The sequence below is a fragment of the Acomys russatus genome, chromosome 11 (assembly GCF_903995435.1).
Source record: "Acomys russatus chromosome 11, mAcoRus1.1, whole genome shotgun sequence".
In the NCBI taxonomy this organism is placed as follows: Eukaryota; Metazoa; Chordata; class Mammalia; order Rodentia; family Muridae; genus Acomys; species Acomys russatus.
In genome coordinates, this window is record NC_067147.1 from 40,042,959 (window position 1) to 40,060,672 (window position 17,714).

The 17,714-nt window shown below is 49.9% G+C and overlaps 1 protein-coding gene across 1 annotated transcript in view; it reads right to left on the reverse strand.

Annotated features, from left to right (window-relative positions):
* Positions 1 to 16,460, reverse strand: part of Hkdc1 (hexokinase domain containing 1) — a 43,754-nt gene extending 27,294 nt beyond the window's left edge. Inside the window, exons 1-6 of the mRNA XM_051153129.1 lie at positions 16,198 to 16,460; positions 10,791 to 10,953; positions 4,831 to 4,979; positions 4,635 to 4,754; positions 2,635 to 2,730; positions 1,087 to 1,186 (exon numbers count right to left, since the gene is read on the reverse strand). Coding sequence (XP_051009086.1) covers positions 1,087 to 1,186; positions 2,635 to 2,730; positions 4,635 to 4,754; positions 4,831 to 4,979; positions 10,791 to 10,953; positions 16,198 to 16,260 — 691 coding nt within the window. The 5' untranslated portion in view covers positions 16,261 to 16,460. The remainder of the gene's footprint in view (positions 1 to 1,086; positions 1,187 to 2,634; positions 2,731 to 4,634; positions 4,755 to 4,830; positions 4,980 to 10,790; positions 10,954 to 16,197) is intronic.
* Between the last annotated feature and the right edge of the window lie 1,254 nt (positions 16,461 to 17,714).

Genomic DNA, 17,714 nt, shown 5'->3' on the forward strand with positions numbered 1-17,714 from the left:
GCCCTGGCAGAGGAACAGGAGGCAGATGAGTGGCTACCTAAGAGCAACCTAGGAGCCAAGAATGGTGGCACATACAGCCGAGTGCACCCCCTCCCCACATACTCATATACCTGTCATCTAGGTTGAAGGATTGTGAGTTCAAGGCCAGCCTGGTCTACAGATGAAACCATGTCTCAAAATATTTGAATTTGTTGTGCCTCCAACTGCCTTCTCACAGGCTCCCCCAGCTGCTAGACACCTCAGTCACCTCTGTGCCATCTAATCTTCATGGCTCAGGCCCCTTTGCCCCTTTGCTGACAGTTCAGTGGGCTCTGACAGGTGGCCTACCTTGCCCCTTGTCCTGGAAATCAGTCTCACAGGCTCAGCCCAACTGAGACAAGAGCTCACTCTTAAACCCAGGCTTGCCTGAAACTCACTAAGTAGCCCAGGCTGGCACAAAGTTAGAGCAATCCTCCTGCCTCTGACCCCTGAGGGCTGAGGTTACAGATGGGAATATTACGTCCAGCTACAGTTGAGCTTGAGAAGCTCCTACACAGGAGCGTATGAGTAGGGTCACCGTGAGCCAGCTCTGAGCACAGGCAGCACACCAGAGCATCCAGAGACAAGGGAGGGAAGGAGGGGGCAGGGAAGGAAGTGGGGGGGATGGGGAAGGGAGGGAGAATAGAGAAAATAAAGATGAATGGAGGATGGAAGGAGGGAGGGAGGGAGGGAGAAAGGACCTATGGAGAGAAAAGAGAGAAGATGAATGGATGGAAGGTGAAGGGAGGGAGGGAAGGAGGGAGGGAGGGAGGAAAGGAGGGAGGGAGGAAAGGAGGGAGGGAGGGAAGGAGGGAGGGAGGGAGGGAGAGAGAAAGGATGCATGAAGAGGAAGGAGGGAAGATGAATGGATGGAAGTTGGATGGATGGCAGGAGGGAGGGTAGAGGGAGGGAGGGAGGGAGGATGGAGATAGATGGTAGGTTTCCCATCTCCCCGTGTTGCTTTGTAGAGAAGTGGCAGCACCCTTCATATTTATTTGCATTTTACTCAAACTCAGCCCCAAACCAGCCCCCTCTCCCACCTCCAAAAAGCCAAGTCCATTGAGTTACCAATGATAACACCGACTTCACAGTTGGGATCATCATAAGCGCAAGTCATCATGGTCCCCACAGTGTCATTAACCAAGGCCAGGATGTCCACGTCCAGATCCTGGTGAACACAAAGCCTCAAGGTCTCAGTGGTGAGAAGCTGGACTCCCACCCCCAAAACAGGCAAGACCACTAGACACTGCCTGCAAGAAACAGATTTTGTCAAAATTCGGAGTCTATGGGAAGCGGCAGGAGTAAGTGTTCCTACATTGAGGGGAATGACTCTGTAAAAAAGGATTATAGGGACACCCCTGGTATCTACCCCTGGGGGACACAGTGGAAATATATCTGTTCTTGGGAAAATGGCATTTCTAAGAAAAAGCATGCCAGTTCTTGCCATGGGGCCCTGTCAAACCAGCAAGCACAGCCATCTCTCCTACTTGGGTTTCTTATTCTGTGTAGGCGACTTCGGTCATAACACCAAGGTTCCTTCAGGTCTAGAGGATTGTTTTAAAGTGAGAAGAAAAGCCTGGAAGGTGACACATTGAAATGTTCCTTTGGGGCTGGGGGATCATAGCTCCGAGGGGACACCTGCCACCATCCTAGAGGCTCAGCCAATAACAGTTCCTCTTCTCATCGGGAAACATGCAGGTTAGGTTTTAAGTGTTTTGTTTAAGTGTTCTCTCTCTGTCTCTCCCTCTGTCTCTCTCTCTCTGTCTCTCTCTCTCTCTGCTATATGAATACTTGTTTTTAAAAAAAAAAACAGGTGTAGAAAGAGGAATAGAGAGCTAGACCAGAAAAAATAGTGTGTGTGTGTGTGTGTGTGTGTGTGTGTGTGTGTGTGTGTGTGTGTGTGTGTGTTGGCTGTTTGGTTAGTTGTTTGAGTGGGTGGGTGGGTGGGTAGTCAGGTTGTTGGGTGGGTGGGCGGGTGGGCGGTTGTTTGAGTTTGGTGGTTGGTTAACTTGTTTGGGTGGTGGTTGGAGTTGGTTAGTTTGGTGGGTAAGTGGTTGATTGGATAGATGATTGTTTGTTTGGGTGAGTGAGTGGTTGGTTGGGTGGATGGGTGGTTGGATAGGCAGATGGTTAGTTTGGTGGGTGGGTGGGTGGGTGTGTGGGTGGGTGTGTGGGTGGGTGGGTGGATGGTTAGTTGGTGGTTGGTTGTTTGGGTAGGTAAGTGGCTGGGTGGATAGGTGGTTGGTTAGTTGGGTGAGTGAGTGGTTGGTTTGTTGGGTGGGTGGGTGGGTGGTTGGTTGGTTGGGACAATAACAAATTTCCCAAAGGCCTGTGCATGCGCTTTGCTATTACTACATCTCAGTCCAAAGAGGAGCCAAGGTAGGGCTTAAACAGAGCCACTGCTCAAGTCTTCCAGCCTGAGAAACCAGGATATAAAAGGCTATCTATCTCTCTGTGATTCTCCAGAAGGCCTATCTAAACTGCATCCATCCTCACTACAAAATAGGGATCCCCCAACCACCTCTAGCCAGTTCTCCTTCCAGGCAAGTGTGGTACAGGGCCCCCAAGCACGAGGGTCGAGGACTAGGAGGTTCCACACCAAGATGAGCCCTTTACCTTGTGCTTTTTCATGGCTTTGGCCAGGCGGCCCACCACATCTGTGTCCTGGACTCCCCGGGCCTTGAATTTCTTGGTCCAGGAAAGCAGGAAGCCCTGTGAGGACACTGGTGGTCAGTGTGAGGAGGTGTTCAGGGTGGACCATAGCAGTCAGCCAGGCCATGCTCTGAGTCCCACTGGCTCTCTTCTCTATGTTCAATCACTCTGATTCCTTTGGGTTCATTTTCTTTCTAATTGGTACACATTCCACACATTTATGGGGTATAGAAAGGGGTTTCAGTAGGCGATCCCTTCAGGACAATCCACACAACCACTACAACAGTTATGGGCTTTTTTTGTGATGAAACTTATCTAGATTTCAAAAACAAGTGAGACTAGGGAGACAGAGGCAGGTTGATGTCTGTGAGCCAGCCTGGTCTACAGAGTGAGTTTTAGGACAGCCAGGGCTACACAGAGAGAAACCCAGTCTTGAAAAAACAAAACAACCACAGCAAAAATGTGAGCTATGTAGCCGGGTGTGGTGGGATACGCCTGTAATCCCAGCACTTGAGAGGCAGAGGCAGGCAGATCTCTGAGTTTGAGGTCAGCCTAGTCTACAAAAGAGAGTTCCAGGACAGCAAGGGCTATTACACAGAGAAAGCCTGTCTCAGAAAACAAAAGTAAAAAGAAACAAACAAAACAAAGAGAATGAGATATGTGTAGTTTGTCCTTCTGTGCCTGGCTTATTTCACTGAATTTAAGGTTTCTGCACATTCCCACAAGTGACAGACCAGCATCCTTTTGAGGAGTATTTCTTTTTCTTAAGATGTATTTATTTGTTTATTACATATACAGTGTTCTGCCTGCATGCATACTTGCAGGCCAGAAGAGGGCACCAGATCAGATTATAGATGGGTATGAGCCACCAACCATGTGGTTGCTGGGAATTGAACTCAGGACCTTTGGAAGAGCAGTCAGTGCTCTTAACCTCTGAGCCATCTCTCCAGCCCTGAAGAGTATCTCTTAATCTACTAATCAGCTGAGAGACACTTGGGTTGACTCCATATTTTGTGAAGAGATTTGTTTAATGTTGCCTTGGGGGGATGTTTTAATAATTGAAACACCTCCTTTTATCTTTTTCCAGTCACAGGAAGCCCAACTGCTGAAGAGCCAGAACTTGAGTCACAAGACACAGGAGCCTCAGTTTTTTCATCTATATAATAACACACACACACACACACACATACACACACACACACACACACACACACACTTCCCCCCACCCCACCCCCAACCCCCACCTCCAGCTGCACAGGAAAGTGATAAAGAAATGACGCCTCTCAAAATATCCTGGGGTAGGGTCCGTGCAGTGTGTATGAAGTACACGGTGTGTGTGGCCCCACACAGAACTAGCATGCTGTTACCTTATAGGAACTTCTTGGAGAACTTAATTTCAACTTGGAAAAAAAAAATGGTTCTCAAGTTGAATGAATGATTATCTACAAATGGCATTTCTCATTTAAAACGGCAAGAAATGACAGGGTCTTTCAGGTGAGAGGAGAACTTGGAGGTTAACAGAATTGCCCAAGTCCACCACCCACTCAATCGGGAGCGTGCAAACCCCCCTCCCCCCAGGCACACACCTCTTCTAGTCCCTCTAAATTATGGACCAAGAAACAAAGAGGAAAATAATCCAGGAGCTCCAATCGGAGCGCAGAACTCAGACCCAACAATCAGACCCACCATTGTTTTCTGTGCCACACTGCCACCTTGTGGCCACTGCAGGCCACTCCTGCCTGGTTTTGGCCAACAGAGGAGAGATGAACCAGCTTCCCCTTTTAAGTGCCAGGGGGCAAAGGCAGGCAGATATCCATGACTCTGGGGCCAGCGCTACATCTCCTGGCAGCCTAGAGATGTGCACTTAGGGCCCACTGAGCACAGGGCCCAAGCAAGCCCTCCCGAGAACCGCCTAAAGCATTCACCCCTGCGCTTGTCTGCGTGCTCCAACCCTCCGCTCTTACCTCCTCCAACTTATCCTGTCTGCAGGGAAAAGAAAAGGTAAAGCCTAGAGGCAGCTTCTTATGCGTCAGATCTTTGGTCTTCATGAAATCTGCTAGGCAGTCAGCCACGTAGTCGAAGAGCTGCGGGAGAGAGCACAGGCAGGCTTAGGCCCAGCCCCTCGTGACCAGTGCCCAGGCCTGTCCCTCCGGCCAGTACCTCCGTGCCATTCCCACGGGTGATTTCGTTGGGCATTGGGTAGAACTGACTCTCCATATGGACATTTTGCTTCCCGTCCTCAGAGACTTGCACCTTCAAGACCCGAAACTTGGATCCTCCAAGATCCAGGGAAAGGAATTCCCCGTTTTCTATAAGAAAGGAAAACAGTCACCGCTCTGTGAAGATCTCACCTGGGGTGACAGCTGGACAAACAGTGAGTGCTGTCCAACGTCACAACCCCCCCACCCCACCCCTCATGGATTAGGGTCACCACCCCACGTGCTTGTGTGTTGGAGAGCATGGTCTTTCATCTGTACCATGCAGTAGGGGGCAGAGCTAGGGTGTAAAGCCAAGTCTGCCTGACCCTGCTCCACTTGGTCATGCTGGAGAGAATGAACAAGATCACCGAGGAAAGGCACGTGTGAACACATTTTGTGAGGGGGTCTGAGAAATGTGCCTTGAGAGCAGATACTATTCTTGAATGCTATATGGAGGAAGAAAGCTGTTGCACTTAGCCACCAGGGAAATGCAGAAAAAGGCATGAGGAAGAGAGCGGCACCACAAAGAGAAGCCAGCCTCACATAAGCCCCAGTCCTCAGACGGAAATGCCCCAGGAGGGGAGGGCATCAGAGACCAGATGATAGACATTAAGGTGCCAAGGGGCGCATAATCTCTCCACCAGGAGCAGATGGTCCTCCACCCAGCCTGGCCCAAGAAGGATGCTACAAAAGGAGACACAGAACGATGCATGTGTTGGGGGAGGCACCGTGCCCTACGACACCTATGTAGGACCCATGCCAGTGTCATTGGTGTCAGCCACATGTATTGGAAGTCCTAACATAAGAAGTGTTCATGAAGAACTATCTAAGCCTACAGAGTGGGTTCATATGCCAAGTGTGTGCACACAGAAAAGAAATCCCATGTCTGCAAACCCAAATAGCCGTGTTTGGTGTCATACAACGGCAACCTCAGCTACCCGTTGCATCAAGGATCAGCTAGACAGTCGATCACTCCTAGTGAGCCACGAGACCTGATGTAGAAGACCACCTCTAGCAGAGAGCAAAGGCAAAAGATACACGGGAGCAGCTCACAGGCCCAGTTGCCCCCAAGCTGAGTGCAGAGAGACCCCTGCTTCAGGACCTCCATGCGATTTGCTGTGCCTCTTTCTCAATCCCCATCCTTGCACAACAAACATGTCAGGACTATACTCCAGAGGTTTCTCTCTTCTGGCAATCCAAGAGTTAAAGGTGGAGGCTTAGCTAGCCAGACCAGTGCTGTGCAAACTGTCACACACTTCTGGGAACCTAGCTAGCAAAGCAGGGCCTGAGCATGCCTCCAGCTCGCCAAGATGTCAATCATTTATAGACCCAGCCAGCTGGACCTCTGTCTCAGTGGAAGCATCTAGAGGTTGTCTCCCTAGGTGGCACAGACAGGAGCCTCAGGGAGTGCTTTAAGGTCTATTGTTGAGCCAAGGAATCCAGGCACAAGACCCCATGCACTCACCACACCATCCCCAGCAAGAGGCACTCTCCTGGGTTGTGTTATGCAAACACTCACGGTCACCTACTCCGTATCAGTGCCAGGTGCTGGGAGGCCAAGATGACAGAGTGTGAGCACCCTGGGGAGCCTATCAGAAGTACAGTGCTAGATAGGACAAGTGTTCTGCTTAGGAAGCTAGGGGTGCCTGAGGTGGGGGTGGGGGTGGGGGCATGGGGGTGGAGGCTTGGGGTGGGGTTGCACAGGAGAGGTGAGAGCCCTCTAGACAAAGTGAAGTGTGAAGAGGGAGTCAGGCAGCCAGGCATATCCCAGTGGGGGAGATGAGGGGTGGGGGATGGGGTTGGGGGGATGAGACTGAGTCACAGAAGGTGTGGGTGAGCCACAGAAAGAGTTTGAGGAAGGGAAAGGAAGGGAAGGGAAGAGAAGAGAAGAGAAGAGAAGAGAAGAGGAGAGAAGAGAAGGGGAGGGGAGGGGAGGGGAGGGGAGGGGAGGGGAGGGGAGGGAAGGGAAGGGAAGGGGAAGGGAAGGGAAGGGGAGGGGAGGGAAGGGAAGGGAAGGGGAGGGAAGGGAAGGGAAGGGAAGGGAAGGGAAGGGAAGGGGAGGGAAGTGGAGGGGAGGGAAGGAAAGGGAAGGGAAGGGAAGGGAAGGGGAGGGAAGGGAGGGGAGGGGAGGGAAGGAAGGGAAGGGAAGGAAGGGAGGGAAGGGAAGGGAAGGGAAGGGGAGGGAAGTGGAGGGGAGGAGGAAAGGGAAGGGAAGGGAAGGAAGGGGAGGAAGGGAGGGGAGGGAAGGGAAGGGGAGGGAAGGGAAGGGAAGGGAAGGGGAAGGGAGGGAAGGGACGGGAAGGGAAGGGAAGGGGAAGGGAGGGAAGGGGAGGGGAGGGAAGGGAAGGGAAGGGGAGGGAAGGGAAGGGAAGGGGAAGGGAGGGAAGGGAAGGGAAGGGGAAGGGAGGGAAGGGGAGGGAAGGGGAGGGGAGGGGAGGGAAAGGGGGGAGGGGAGGGAAGGGGAGGGGAGGGAAGGATTGAGAGTTTCCAGCCCTGGTGCGAGATGGGAGGTGGCTAGCTGAGAACCGGTTAGTTCCACTTCCTCCCTCATCCCCTGCCTCATACTCTTATCGCTGTGTAAACACCCCTCGCTTACTGGTGACTCAAGATGTCACTTCACGGAAACCCTGTGGTGTGACCCTTTCCACGTGGTGTGACTCTAACCCCAGAGGAATGACTTCCTGGACCCTGGTCAGGGGAGGAGGAAGCAAGAGAGCAGGCAAGAAGGGCCTTTCATAGCAGTTATTAAGAAAACAGCCTTTGCCTTTTCCATTTCTCAACACAGCATCCCCTAAGGGCACTGGAGGCCAAGTACATAGATGCCACGAAGCACCACTCTTAGGGCTTTTGGTCCTAAGAAAGAATGGTCCACGTTAGCTTCCTGACTAAGGCCTATGGAGGCTGGTAAGGTTCAGAGCGAGGAGGACTACAGAGAGTAAGGAGACATTTTACAGCGAAACAGGAAACATCTCTGAAACAGAAGCCACGAGGATTAGGAGAGGTTGCTTTATGTGTTTTGTTCTGTTAGTAATTGTAAAACTACAAAACCAGCTCATAGAACTAGGGAGAACTGGGGACAACATTTAAAGGATTTTTTAAAACATGTGTGTGCACGCATGTGAGAATGTGAGTGCCACAGTCCATGTGCAGAGGGGTCAGAGGGCAATCTCAGGTGTTGGTCCCCTCCTTCCATCTTGCTTGAGGCAGGGTTTCTTGTGGGCATCTGTGTACACAGGCCAGCCGAATCCAGTGCTTCCAGCAATTCTCTCATCTCTCTATAGTGATGACGCCAAACAAACCACAAGGCTAGAGACTGAAAACCAAACACCAGCACCTAAAGACACTCCATCCCGTGCCTATACCCACCAAGTCAATTACTACCCGACACTGCCTAGAACCCTCACCTTCCTCTCCCCTCTGAGGACCGTATTTAAGCCACACCCACTTGGCCCGCATTTTGAGCTCCATGTTACATATGGCTCCTGTGCACATGTTCAGTTCAGCATACCTAAAGGCTCAGTCTTCAAGCGAAGCAGAAAGCCCCTTGGCTCATCCACTGCAAACTTACAATTTGAACCTACAATGTTCTGCCCACAGAACAGTGGTCCTACGGTTTGCCCAGGGCCGTGGGACCCAGGTGCCACAGAATGGCATGGCACCGAATCACATAATAAAAGGTCATCAGGATTGAAGAAAAGCAAGTTGTAGAATCTGTCAGTCTCATCTCTAAAGTTTCTGAAGCAGGCCCACGGCCACCAGACTACCCAAGGTCATTTGCCTTGCTTTGGAGCCACACCCAGTGCGTTAGGAGGACTTAGCCCTGGTGCTCCTCGCCACCCTACACACACCCCATGACTCAAGTGTCAGATGGCCCTAGGTGACCTATCAAGGACCACAGTCCTGGCAGCACTCTCCTCTAGTATCAGAGACAGGGCCCAGATTTCAAAGTAGGTTAGACCTCTTCTAATTCTATGTGCCTCTAGGTCAGCAGTTCTCAATCTGTGGGTCCAGACCCCCTTGGGGAGGGGAGTCAAAAGACCCTTTCACAGGGGTCGCCTAAGACCAATGGAAAACAAAGATCCTTACATTATGATTCACAACAGTAGCAAAATTACAGATATGAAGTAGCAACAAAGTAATTTTCTGGGGGTCACCACAACATGAGGGACTGTAGTAAAGGGTCACAGAATTCAGAAGGCTGAGAACAACTGCCTTAGGTAACACACTACCCACAAGCACCCACCCACCTTACAGGAAGGGATGCAGTGTCTCCCCCATCCCTGTCTCTGAGCCTCTCGCATAGCTAGCTGAGTTACTGTGATCCAAACATTGGCACCAGAATCCTGCCAATCCAATCCAAGGTCTCCTAAGTGGGCCCCAAGCTTCAGTCTTTGTCCCTTCAACAGCTTCTGAACACTGACACCCTGAAACTGGGGAAGTCTCTTGTTTCCCAGTCAGAACCAGCAACAGCAGTCACCCCCTGATGTTCTTCTGGGAGGACCACATGACAGAGAGGCCTCCAGCCAGAGCTGAAGTTGGAAATCTAGATGGGATTTCATAGAACCTTCCAAGGGGCACTAGGTTGTGGTGGTGGGCCAAATAATGGCCCTCCTCATCCCCAGAGGCATGGGTCACATGCCTATGTTAGGGCACACGACGAAGGAGAATTGAGGTTGCAGATCGTAGGCAGAATCAGAATTGGAATTGCTCATCAACTGACCTTTACGTTGGGAGGTTAGCATGGATTACCTCAGTGGACCTGATGTAATCACAGGGCCTTCAGACATGGAAAAGGGAGGCAGAGGGCCAGAGTCAGAGAAAGATCTGAAAACACGCTGTTGGCTTTGAGGACAGAAAGGGTGCACAGGCAGAGGATTGCGGGTACTTCTAAACACTGGAAAAGGCAAGAAAACAGTCTTCCCTTAACTGTCCCCCAAAGTCTCCGGAAGGAACACAGCCCCTGCTGACAACTTGAGTTTAGCCCAGTGAGGCCCGGTTCAAAGTTCTGGTTTTGTGAACTATGGCAGAACTGTACTGTGTTCGTCTACACATCTGTGGGAACGTCCCCAGCCTCCAGCAGCTGTGTTTAGGAGCTGCCACAGATGGGTTGATCTTCTATGCTCAGGCAAACATGGACCCTGGGTCCTAGTGGAGACTGCTGGGGACATCATCTGGGCCTTGCTGGACTACCTGGGCACTCTTGGGCTCACCCCCAAGAGGAGCACAGCAAGAGAAACCTAACACACAGGGGCTGAGAGCGTGGCTCAGCAACAGGAACTTGTCCAGTGTGGCCAAGGCCCTGGGTTTAATACCCAGCAGGCATATGGCTAAGCCAATGTCTCTCGTCTGACAGATGAAGAAACTAGGCTAAGTTTGGTTGCCATTTAGTATGACTTCACCACACACTTCTTTCACTACTATTTCTAGCCTGGAATCTAGAGGCCTTGGAGAGAGGGCCGCATACCATTCACTCAACACATATGTCCGGGGCTTGCATTTGGTAAGCGCTCACAGCAACATGGTAGCTAAGCCCTGGCTTCTGGAGACTGTCACCCGCAAGCATGACAAGGGTTTTAATAAGCCCCCACCCCAGTATTGGGACACTTCCTAGAGAGAGGCAGTGGGTGATCTCTGGGCTGCATCTGGAAAATTAAGGTGGCACTTACAGGAGCAAGAGTGAGGGGGGGACTCTTCAAGCAGGGGAGCAAATGGGATAAGCGAGGACACTGTGGGCAGAGGAAAAAGCAAAGGGTCTCTGCCTGTAGACCCCAAAAGTGTGTTTGTTTCAGTTAGCAGGACTAAGGCAGAGAGAGAGGTTGGGGAAGTTGGAAAGGGACAGGGGTAAGCAATAGGTAGTCATCTGCTAAGGAGCTGGTATGGGAAGTGGGGAAGGGGGTCCCTGTCAGCCTGAACCCCACTTACCTGAGCCATCTGGAATGGCCCTGACGAATGTAGGCAGCATCTTCACCGAGGCGGTGGGGTTGGTGTCCTTCCCCAGGCCTTTCTCCATCTCGGCCTGGAACCGGGCCATGATGTCCACGAGGGTCTCGTCCGAGAGACGCATGTGATACAGGAACCTGTCCACCTGGAACAGATGCTGAGTCAGCCAGGGTTGGCTGCCGCGGGGGCTTGCCTCCCTAGCTGAGGCTATGAACTCCCAGTTCTACTGAGAAGCTGCACTCCTGACTCTGGGGACAGCTTTGTCATGTGCACTCCTAAGGTTCCTTACCGGTGCATCAGCAGCTGGGGAGAATGGGAGACCGAGGTAGGGCGGAATGGAAGACGCAGTTCCCCATTTCAGTCAGGATGGGGGTTGGGGTATGGTGGTGCTTGAGTGTCTGATTCCCAATTTGGGGGCCCTCACCATGCGCTGCCCGCTGTCTCTCCGCTGAGATTAGCTATTCCTCAAATCTCAGGTTCCTACACTTTTCTCTTTTCTTGTGTGTGTGTGTGTGTGTGTGTGTGTGTGTGTGTGTGCGCGCACGCGCGCGCGCGTGCGCGCTTCAGGTCTCACTATGTAGCCATGTAAACTAGGGTAGCCTAGAACTTGCTAAGTTTCCCAGGCAGGCCTCAAACTAGCAATCCTCCTGCCTCTGTCTCCTGAGTGGATTGCAGGTATGTGTCACTGTGCCCGGCTTAACCGCGGAAGCTTTCATCCAGCCAACAGATACATCCACACACATTCCTCTGTTTATTGGCTGCCAGGAAGCTTAGAGGTAAGTTTGATTTGCCACTGCAAATCTTCCTCTAAATTTCCACTTTAGTTTAAGTGAGTTAGCGACACTGTCCTAATCCAGATGACGTTTTGTTTTGCTTTTGGAGACAGAGGCTCACTAGATTGAAGTCTGATCTTTAAAGCCTGGTGTGGTGGCACAGATCTGTGACTCTAGCGCACAGGAAGGAGAGATAGGAGCATCAAGAGTGAAAGCTCATCGTTGGCTATGGAGGAAGTCCAAGGTGAGCCTGGCCTATAGGAGCCTCAGACACAAAAACAAATCATGTCAATTTGACACTGGGAGTGACGTGCCATTTAGGTAACCAGAACTGAGGCAGAGGACCACCGCTCCAGAGTACGGGAAGTTACAAAAGCCATGGTGTTAAGCTTGGCCCCCTTGATGGTAACTTGTCACATTAGGGGTGGCAATAAGATGTCTCAGTCAATTGCTGATGGCAGTCTGGATTCTGGGGCCCAGGAGGACGAACTACAGATAGGCAGGACAAAACAGCCTGCTACACCTGCTGGGCCCAGTCCCCTCCCGTCCGGGTCCCAAGGAGGCCTGATTCCAGGCACACTCCTGGAGGGAGAACACCAGCCACGTCAGACAGCATGTGTGGCATTCTTCAGTGTTTTTGTGTATGCCGCGCCATCAAACTTCCATGACCCTTTAAGGCAGCCAGATAAGGCCAAATTTCAGTTCTTAGCTGAAAGTGAGTCAGGCAAGGCTCAGAGCCTTGACAGTGTAACTGAGCTGGATTACTGAGCTCCGTAGACATACCCATAAGCCCCATAGAGTACCAAAAGCACAGGCCTTACATCACCTTTGTTCTGAACACAAGTGCCAGTCTTCCTTAGCCAGGCCTCAGAGGACAGAAGGAGCCAATCAATAGGCCCAAGATGGCGACATGGTCCCATGACTCTGGGATCTGGAGAGGGGGCGGTATAAGCAGTATAGAGAGTGGCCAGAAAACTATTGAGGCCCACCAACAAAAAGAGGGCAATTGAGCTTTCAGCTTATTTGAGAAGATAGGATGTAACCAGGTCATGCCTCATTAGGACTTCCTGCTCTGCTGTTGATGACTAATCGGTTGGCACAAACTTGCACAAATGGAGAAAACTGGGTAGGAAGGCCATGACCCAAGTAACTGGGGCAGAGGAAGGGTGGAATGCCCTGTGTGGGGCCTCGACTGGATCCTTTACTGTCCTGCCAAAGCCCCCAGACAGAGCCCTGAACCTACTGCTCAGCCTGACCATAAAGAATCTCTCTATCCTATTCCCCTAAGCAGGAGGGAGGGAGGAATGGGAGGATACAAGGGATGGGATAACAATTTAGATGTAATATGAATAAATTAATTTTAAAAATAAATTAAAAAAAAAAAAAAAAAAAGAATCTCCAGACATCCACAGACTGCCATCCTGTGTAAGTCATGGGGGTTGGGGGGTGACAGGCAAGCTGCCACCCAAGGCTCACTTAGCATCTTGGGTCACCATTGCTCTTTCAGTGAGCATGAGTCACAGAAGATTGTCAACTTAACAGTATTTGTTTTTTTTTGTTTATTCCTTGTATCTTCCTAAAATGGCAGCAAGGAGGGATGGTGAGACATAAATTGGGGCAAAAAAGAAAAAGCACCATTTTCAATCCAGACAGATAATTTGGGGCACGTGTAAACAGGACGCAAGCCCCACACAAGGGCACAAGTGGCAGCTGCCCAAGGCCACTTCCTCAGAGGCTGCCTACCAAATGGGACTAGGAGAGTCAATCAGCTTCAGAGAGAGCAGTGACAAGCCTTGACTCTCCAGCCTGCTCAGTTACAGAAGGAAGGAGCCTGAAGGGGCCGGAAAGATCACTCAGTCCAAAGGTCTCATACTATGAATCGAATCATAAACAGGTTCCACACTTTGACCTACTGATTTCATTTCTGAAAATTTATTCTCAGAAAATTACTCCCAAAAGGGAGGACAATAAATATATGCCACTGTTCATTGTAGCGACTTTTTTTTTCCATTGAGGGAATTTGGTTTGTATGCTAGATTAAATCAGGAAGCAGATTCAAGGGAGAATCTCAATATTATTATTATTTTGTTTTTGTTCTTGTTAATTTTGAGACAGGGTTTCTCTGTGTAGCCTTGACTGTCCTAGATTCACTTTGTAGATCAGGCTGCCCTCAAATTCACAGTGATCTGCCTGCTTCTGCCTCCCAAGTGCTGGGATTAAAGGCTTAAGTCACCACGCTCAGATTATTTTTTTAATATAGTAATACTTTAATTGTTGGAAAGAATGCTTTCGAAAGTTTCCAAATAACCAGCGAGAGGGAAAGTGAAATGCCATGGCACACGTGTACTTACTGGACTCTAGGGAAGCATTGAAAGGTGACCATGAAGATAACGGAGAGGTGTGTACAGGAGACAATCAGAGTTGACCCACAACACCTGCCAACTTAGCTGTGACAGCACACACAATGAGCCGGGCACGGTGGCGCACGTCTTAATCCCAGCACTTGGGAAGCAGGGGCAGATGGATCTTTGTGAATTCGAGCCTGGTCTACAAAATGAGTCCAGGACAGCCAGAGCTACACAGAGAAACCATGTCTCGAAACAAAACAAAACAAAACAAAACAAAATGCAAGGCTGCCTACAATGCACATGTAAGGCATGGGATTTGAGGGAAATTAAGACTCAAGTTAACATCTCCACACTTTTGCAATGTTGACTTATTCAACTGTAAATACACACACACACACACACACACACACACACACACACACACACACGCACACACACACTGAAAACCCAGTCTGTCCTGTTCTTATGAATGAACCATCTGTGGGTCAATGTCCAACCCAGCATTATCAATAGGTCAAATATGTCAATATGTTGAACTGGAAATGAATGTCAGGCAGTGACCTTCTTCTAGTCATAATGTCATTCGGAGGTTTTCAAACATGGTGCAAGGGTCTGAGGACTAATCTCTGCAGGGAAGCACGTCCCAGGACCTTGACAGCTCCAGAGGCAGGAAGTGTGCAAACTGTCAGGCAGGAACCACTGAGAGAGAGTTACTACTCAGACCATGGGCTACGCCTTTTGACAAGCTGATTCTGACTTATGGAGGAATGTCCTCCAAGCTGTGACTCGGACCAGCTACAAACCAGTCTGCCCACAAGCCCAAGGCACCTGCTTGGGCCCTTGCTTAGGGTGGCTTCTAGGGATCCCTGACTTTCTTGCTGCCCATGGTGGGGGAGAAACTGAACCCAGGTATCGAACAAGGCTGACCCTTCTCCCAGAAGACCCAGAATGCATCAGTAGAGCCTGTACACGAGGTGGTGAACGAATATGCTCCAGCTTTAGCCACTAAAGGCTAGCCACTAAAAGGAGTCAAGGGAATAAAGTGGCTTTACAAACTAAAGGTCCCAGCCTCAAAGAGTACCTGGCAGGTCGAAACAGAAAGTGAGTTCTGAAACAGGGCTGCACTTTACACCCCCTCAAGCAGTCAAAGGAGGCTCTGAGAAGTTATGCAACACAGGACAGACTACACCAATTGTTACAGAGGATGGGTTTCTGCAGCCGGTGGGGGGCGGGGGGCACTAGCACAGGAGGGCTACAAGGGGCCACACTTCCTCTCTCTATTTTGAAAAGCAATTTGAAGACTAGAAGAGGCATCTGTCAATTTCAGCTTGATCCTTATTTCACTTTGAATGTCTGGGGTGACCTTGGCAGAGTCTGGCTGCCCAGAGGACTCCTGTTATCAGTTGAGATATCGCATGCCTCCTCCTTGCACTTGCCAGCAGCCAGGGAAGCAGGCTGGGCTCATTTTAGCTGTCATGAGAGAATCCCGATTTCATCAGTCAGCTACAGCCCATCTTGATTTTGGAGATGAGTACCACAGCAAAGCAGCCAAAAACCCCACACCATTAATAGGACATCACTGGCCAACAGCACATACTCAAAAATTACAACTGTATTAAAAGTTACATCCCAGCCATGCCTAATGGCTTGTAATTCCAGGTAATCAGGAAGCTGAGGCAGCAGAAATCTGAGACCTGTGTGAGCCATACAATGAGACTCTATCTCAAAAATAATAACATAAACCCCACATTTCTCTTGGTGCCCCATTTTATGTGATTTAAAACACGTGAATAAAAAAAAGAATAAAAAATAAAATAAAATAAAATAAAACACGTGAATAAACAGGTGTGCTTTTACAAGTTCTGGTTCTCTATAAATGACTCGCCTTCATTGTGGCCTCACTCCTAAATGGCCCTGAATTGGCACAAAGTTCCTTGAGCCTTCTAAAGACTTTCATAGCCCGTATTTGCCAAGAGGCTCTGACTGAAAGCCAGGACTTGGGACAGTAAGGAATGTAGGAGACTCACTACCTTTCCTCTCTGAGACTTTCAGAGGTATTGGCTCCCAGTATCTTTTCTAATCAAGTCTCTTAAATACTTTTTTTTTCTTTCCATGCTGGGGCTTGAACCCAGGACCTCACACAAGCTAGGCAAGCACTCTACCATTAGAGCTACCGGACGGCCCCACCCCCCCCCCCCCCCTCCCCCCCCACCCCCGCCCCAGCGCCATAATCCCTGGGCCGGACACTTCAGCTTCGAGAGGCCATACCTTTTTGATCTGATCCTCCTTCAGCTTGGCGAAGTAGAACGCCATCAAGTGTACCGCAAACATGTTCGCCGAGTTTGGTTGTTTCCGACACAGGCAGAGATTTCCCGATCAGTTGCTGCTGTCCCTCTTCCAAGTGCTGTACACTTCTAGTTCAGGCTGGGAGCGGGGTGCTGGAACTAAATACTTCCAGCTGCCTCGGTTCAATGATTAAACTTCGCCTGCCCGTCGCTGGTCCCTCCCTCTGCCACACACTCAATTGTCTAACAGGAGGCTCTGGTGGGAGCTATAGGCCAGACGAAGGGGAGGCTGGGGACCACAAAATCTTGTTGCTAAGCAACATGCTCGGGTCTGTGCTCCAAGTCGACTCAGTCGTGGAAAATCTTGTGAGAAGTTGGGGGGCAAAACAAAGCTAACTTTTAGCAGTAAATCTCAGTTCCAGGGTTGCCCTCCCCAGCCAGCCAACAGAACTGTAGACTCCCGGACCCTCTAGGCATTATCATTTTGTTTTGGTTTTTGTTTTGGTTTTGTTTCTCAAGCAGAGTTTTTCTGTATAGCTTTGGCTGTCTTAGAACTCACCCTGTTCACCAAGCTGGCCTCGAACTCAGAGATCTGCCTGTAGCTGTCTCTTGAATGCTGGGATTAAAGGCATGTGCCACCACTGCCCAGCTTCTGAGGCATCATCTTTTTTTTTTTTTTTTTTTAGTATACAGTGCTCTGCCTACAGGCCAGAAGAGGGCATCAAATCATGTTATAGATGGTTGTGAGCCACCATGTAGTTTCTGGGAATTGAACTCTGGACCTCTGGAAGAGCAATCAGTGCTCTTAACATGTGAGACATCTCTCCAGCCCCCTAAGGCATCATCCTAACTAAGGTTAGCAGTGTCCTGGTCCTGCAATTTCAAAACTGCTGAGACAATTCCTCTACCTTAGCTTGGTTAGTGAAAGTCAATCAAAAATAAATAAATAAGAAAAAAGCTTGGCATGGTGATGCATGCCTTTAATCTCAGCAACCAGGAGGTAGAGTCAGATGTATCACTGAATTTGAGGCCAGCCTGGTCTACAAAGCAAGTCCAGGACAGCCAGGACCTTGTAATTCTAGGTAATTGGGAAATTGAAATAGCAGAAATCTGAGACCTGTGTGAGCCATATAATGAGACTCTATCTCAAAATAATAAAATAAAACCCCACATTTCTCTTGGCACCCTATTTTATGTGATCTCAAACATGTGAATAATCAGGTGTGCTTTTACAAGTTCTGATTCTTTATAAACCCTGTCTAAAAAATCAAAAACAAAACAAAACAAAAAAAGGAAGGAAAAAGAAAGAAAGAAAAGTATTCAATATTCAACAGTGATAAGCCAGACAGCCTTTATTTCACAAGGAGTAACTTGGGGCCGGGATTTGTGTATGTTTGTGGCAGGGCGTGAGGGGGGGGCCAGGGGAGGGGGTTGGTATTAAGAAAAAATGGAAGCCACCAGGCCTTGCTAGAAGTGCTAGGTGGTACAGGTACGCTGTCA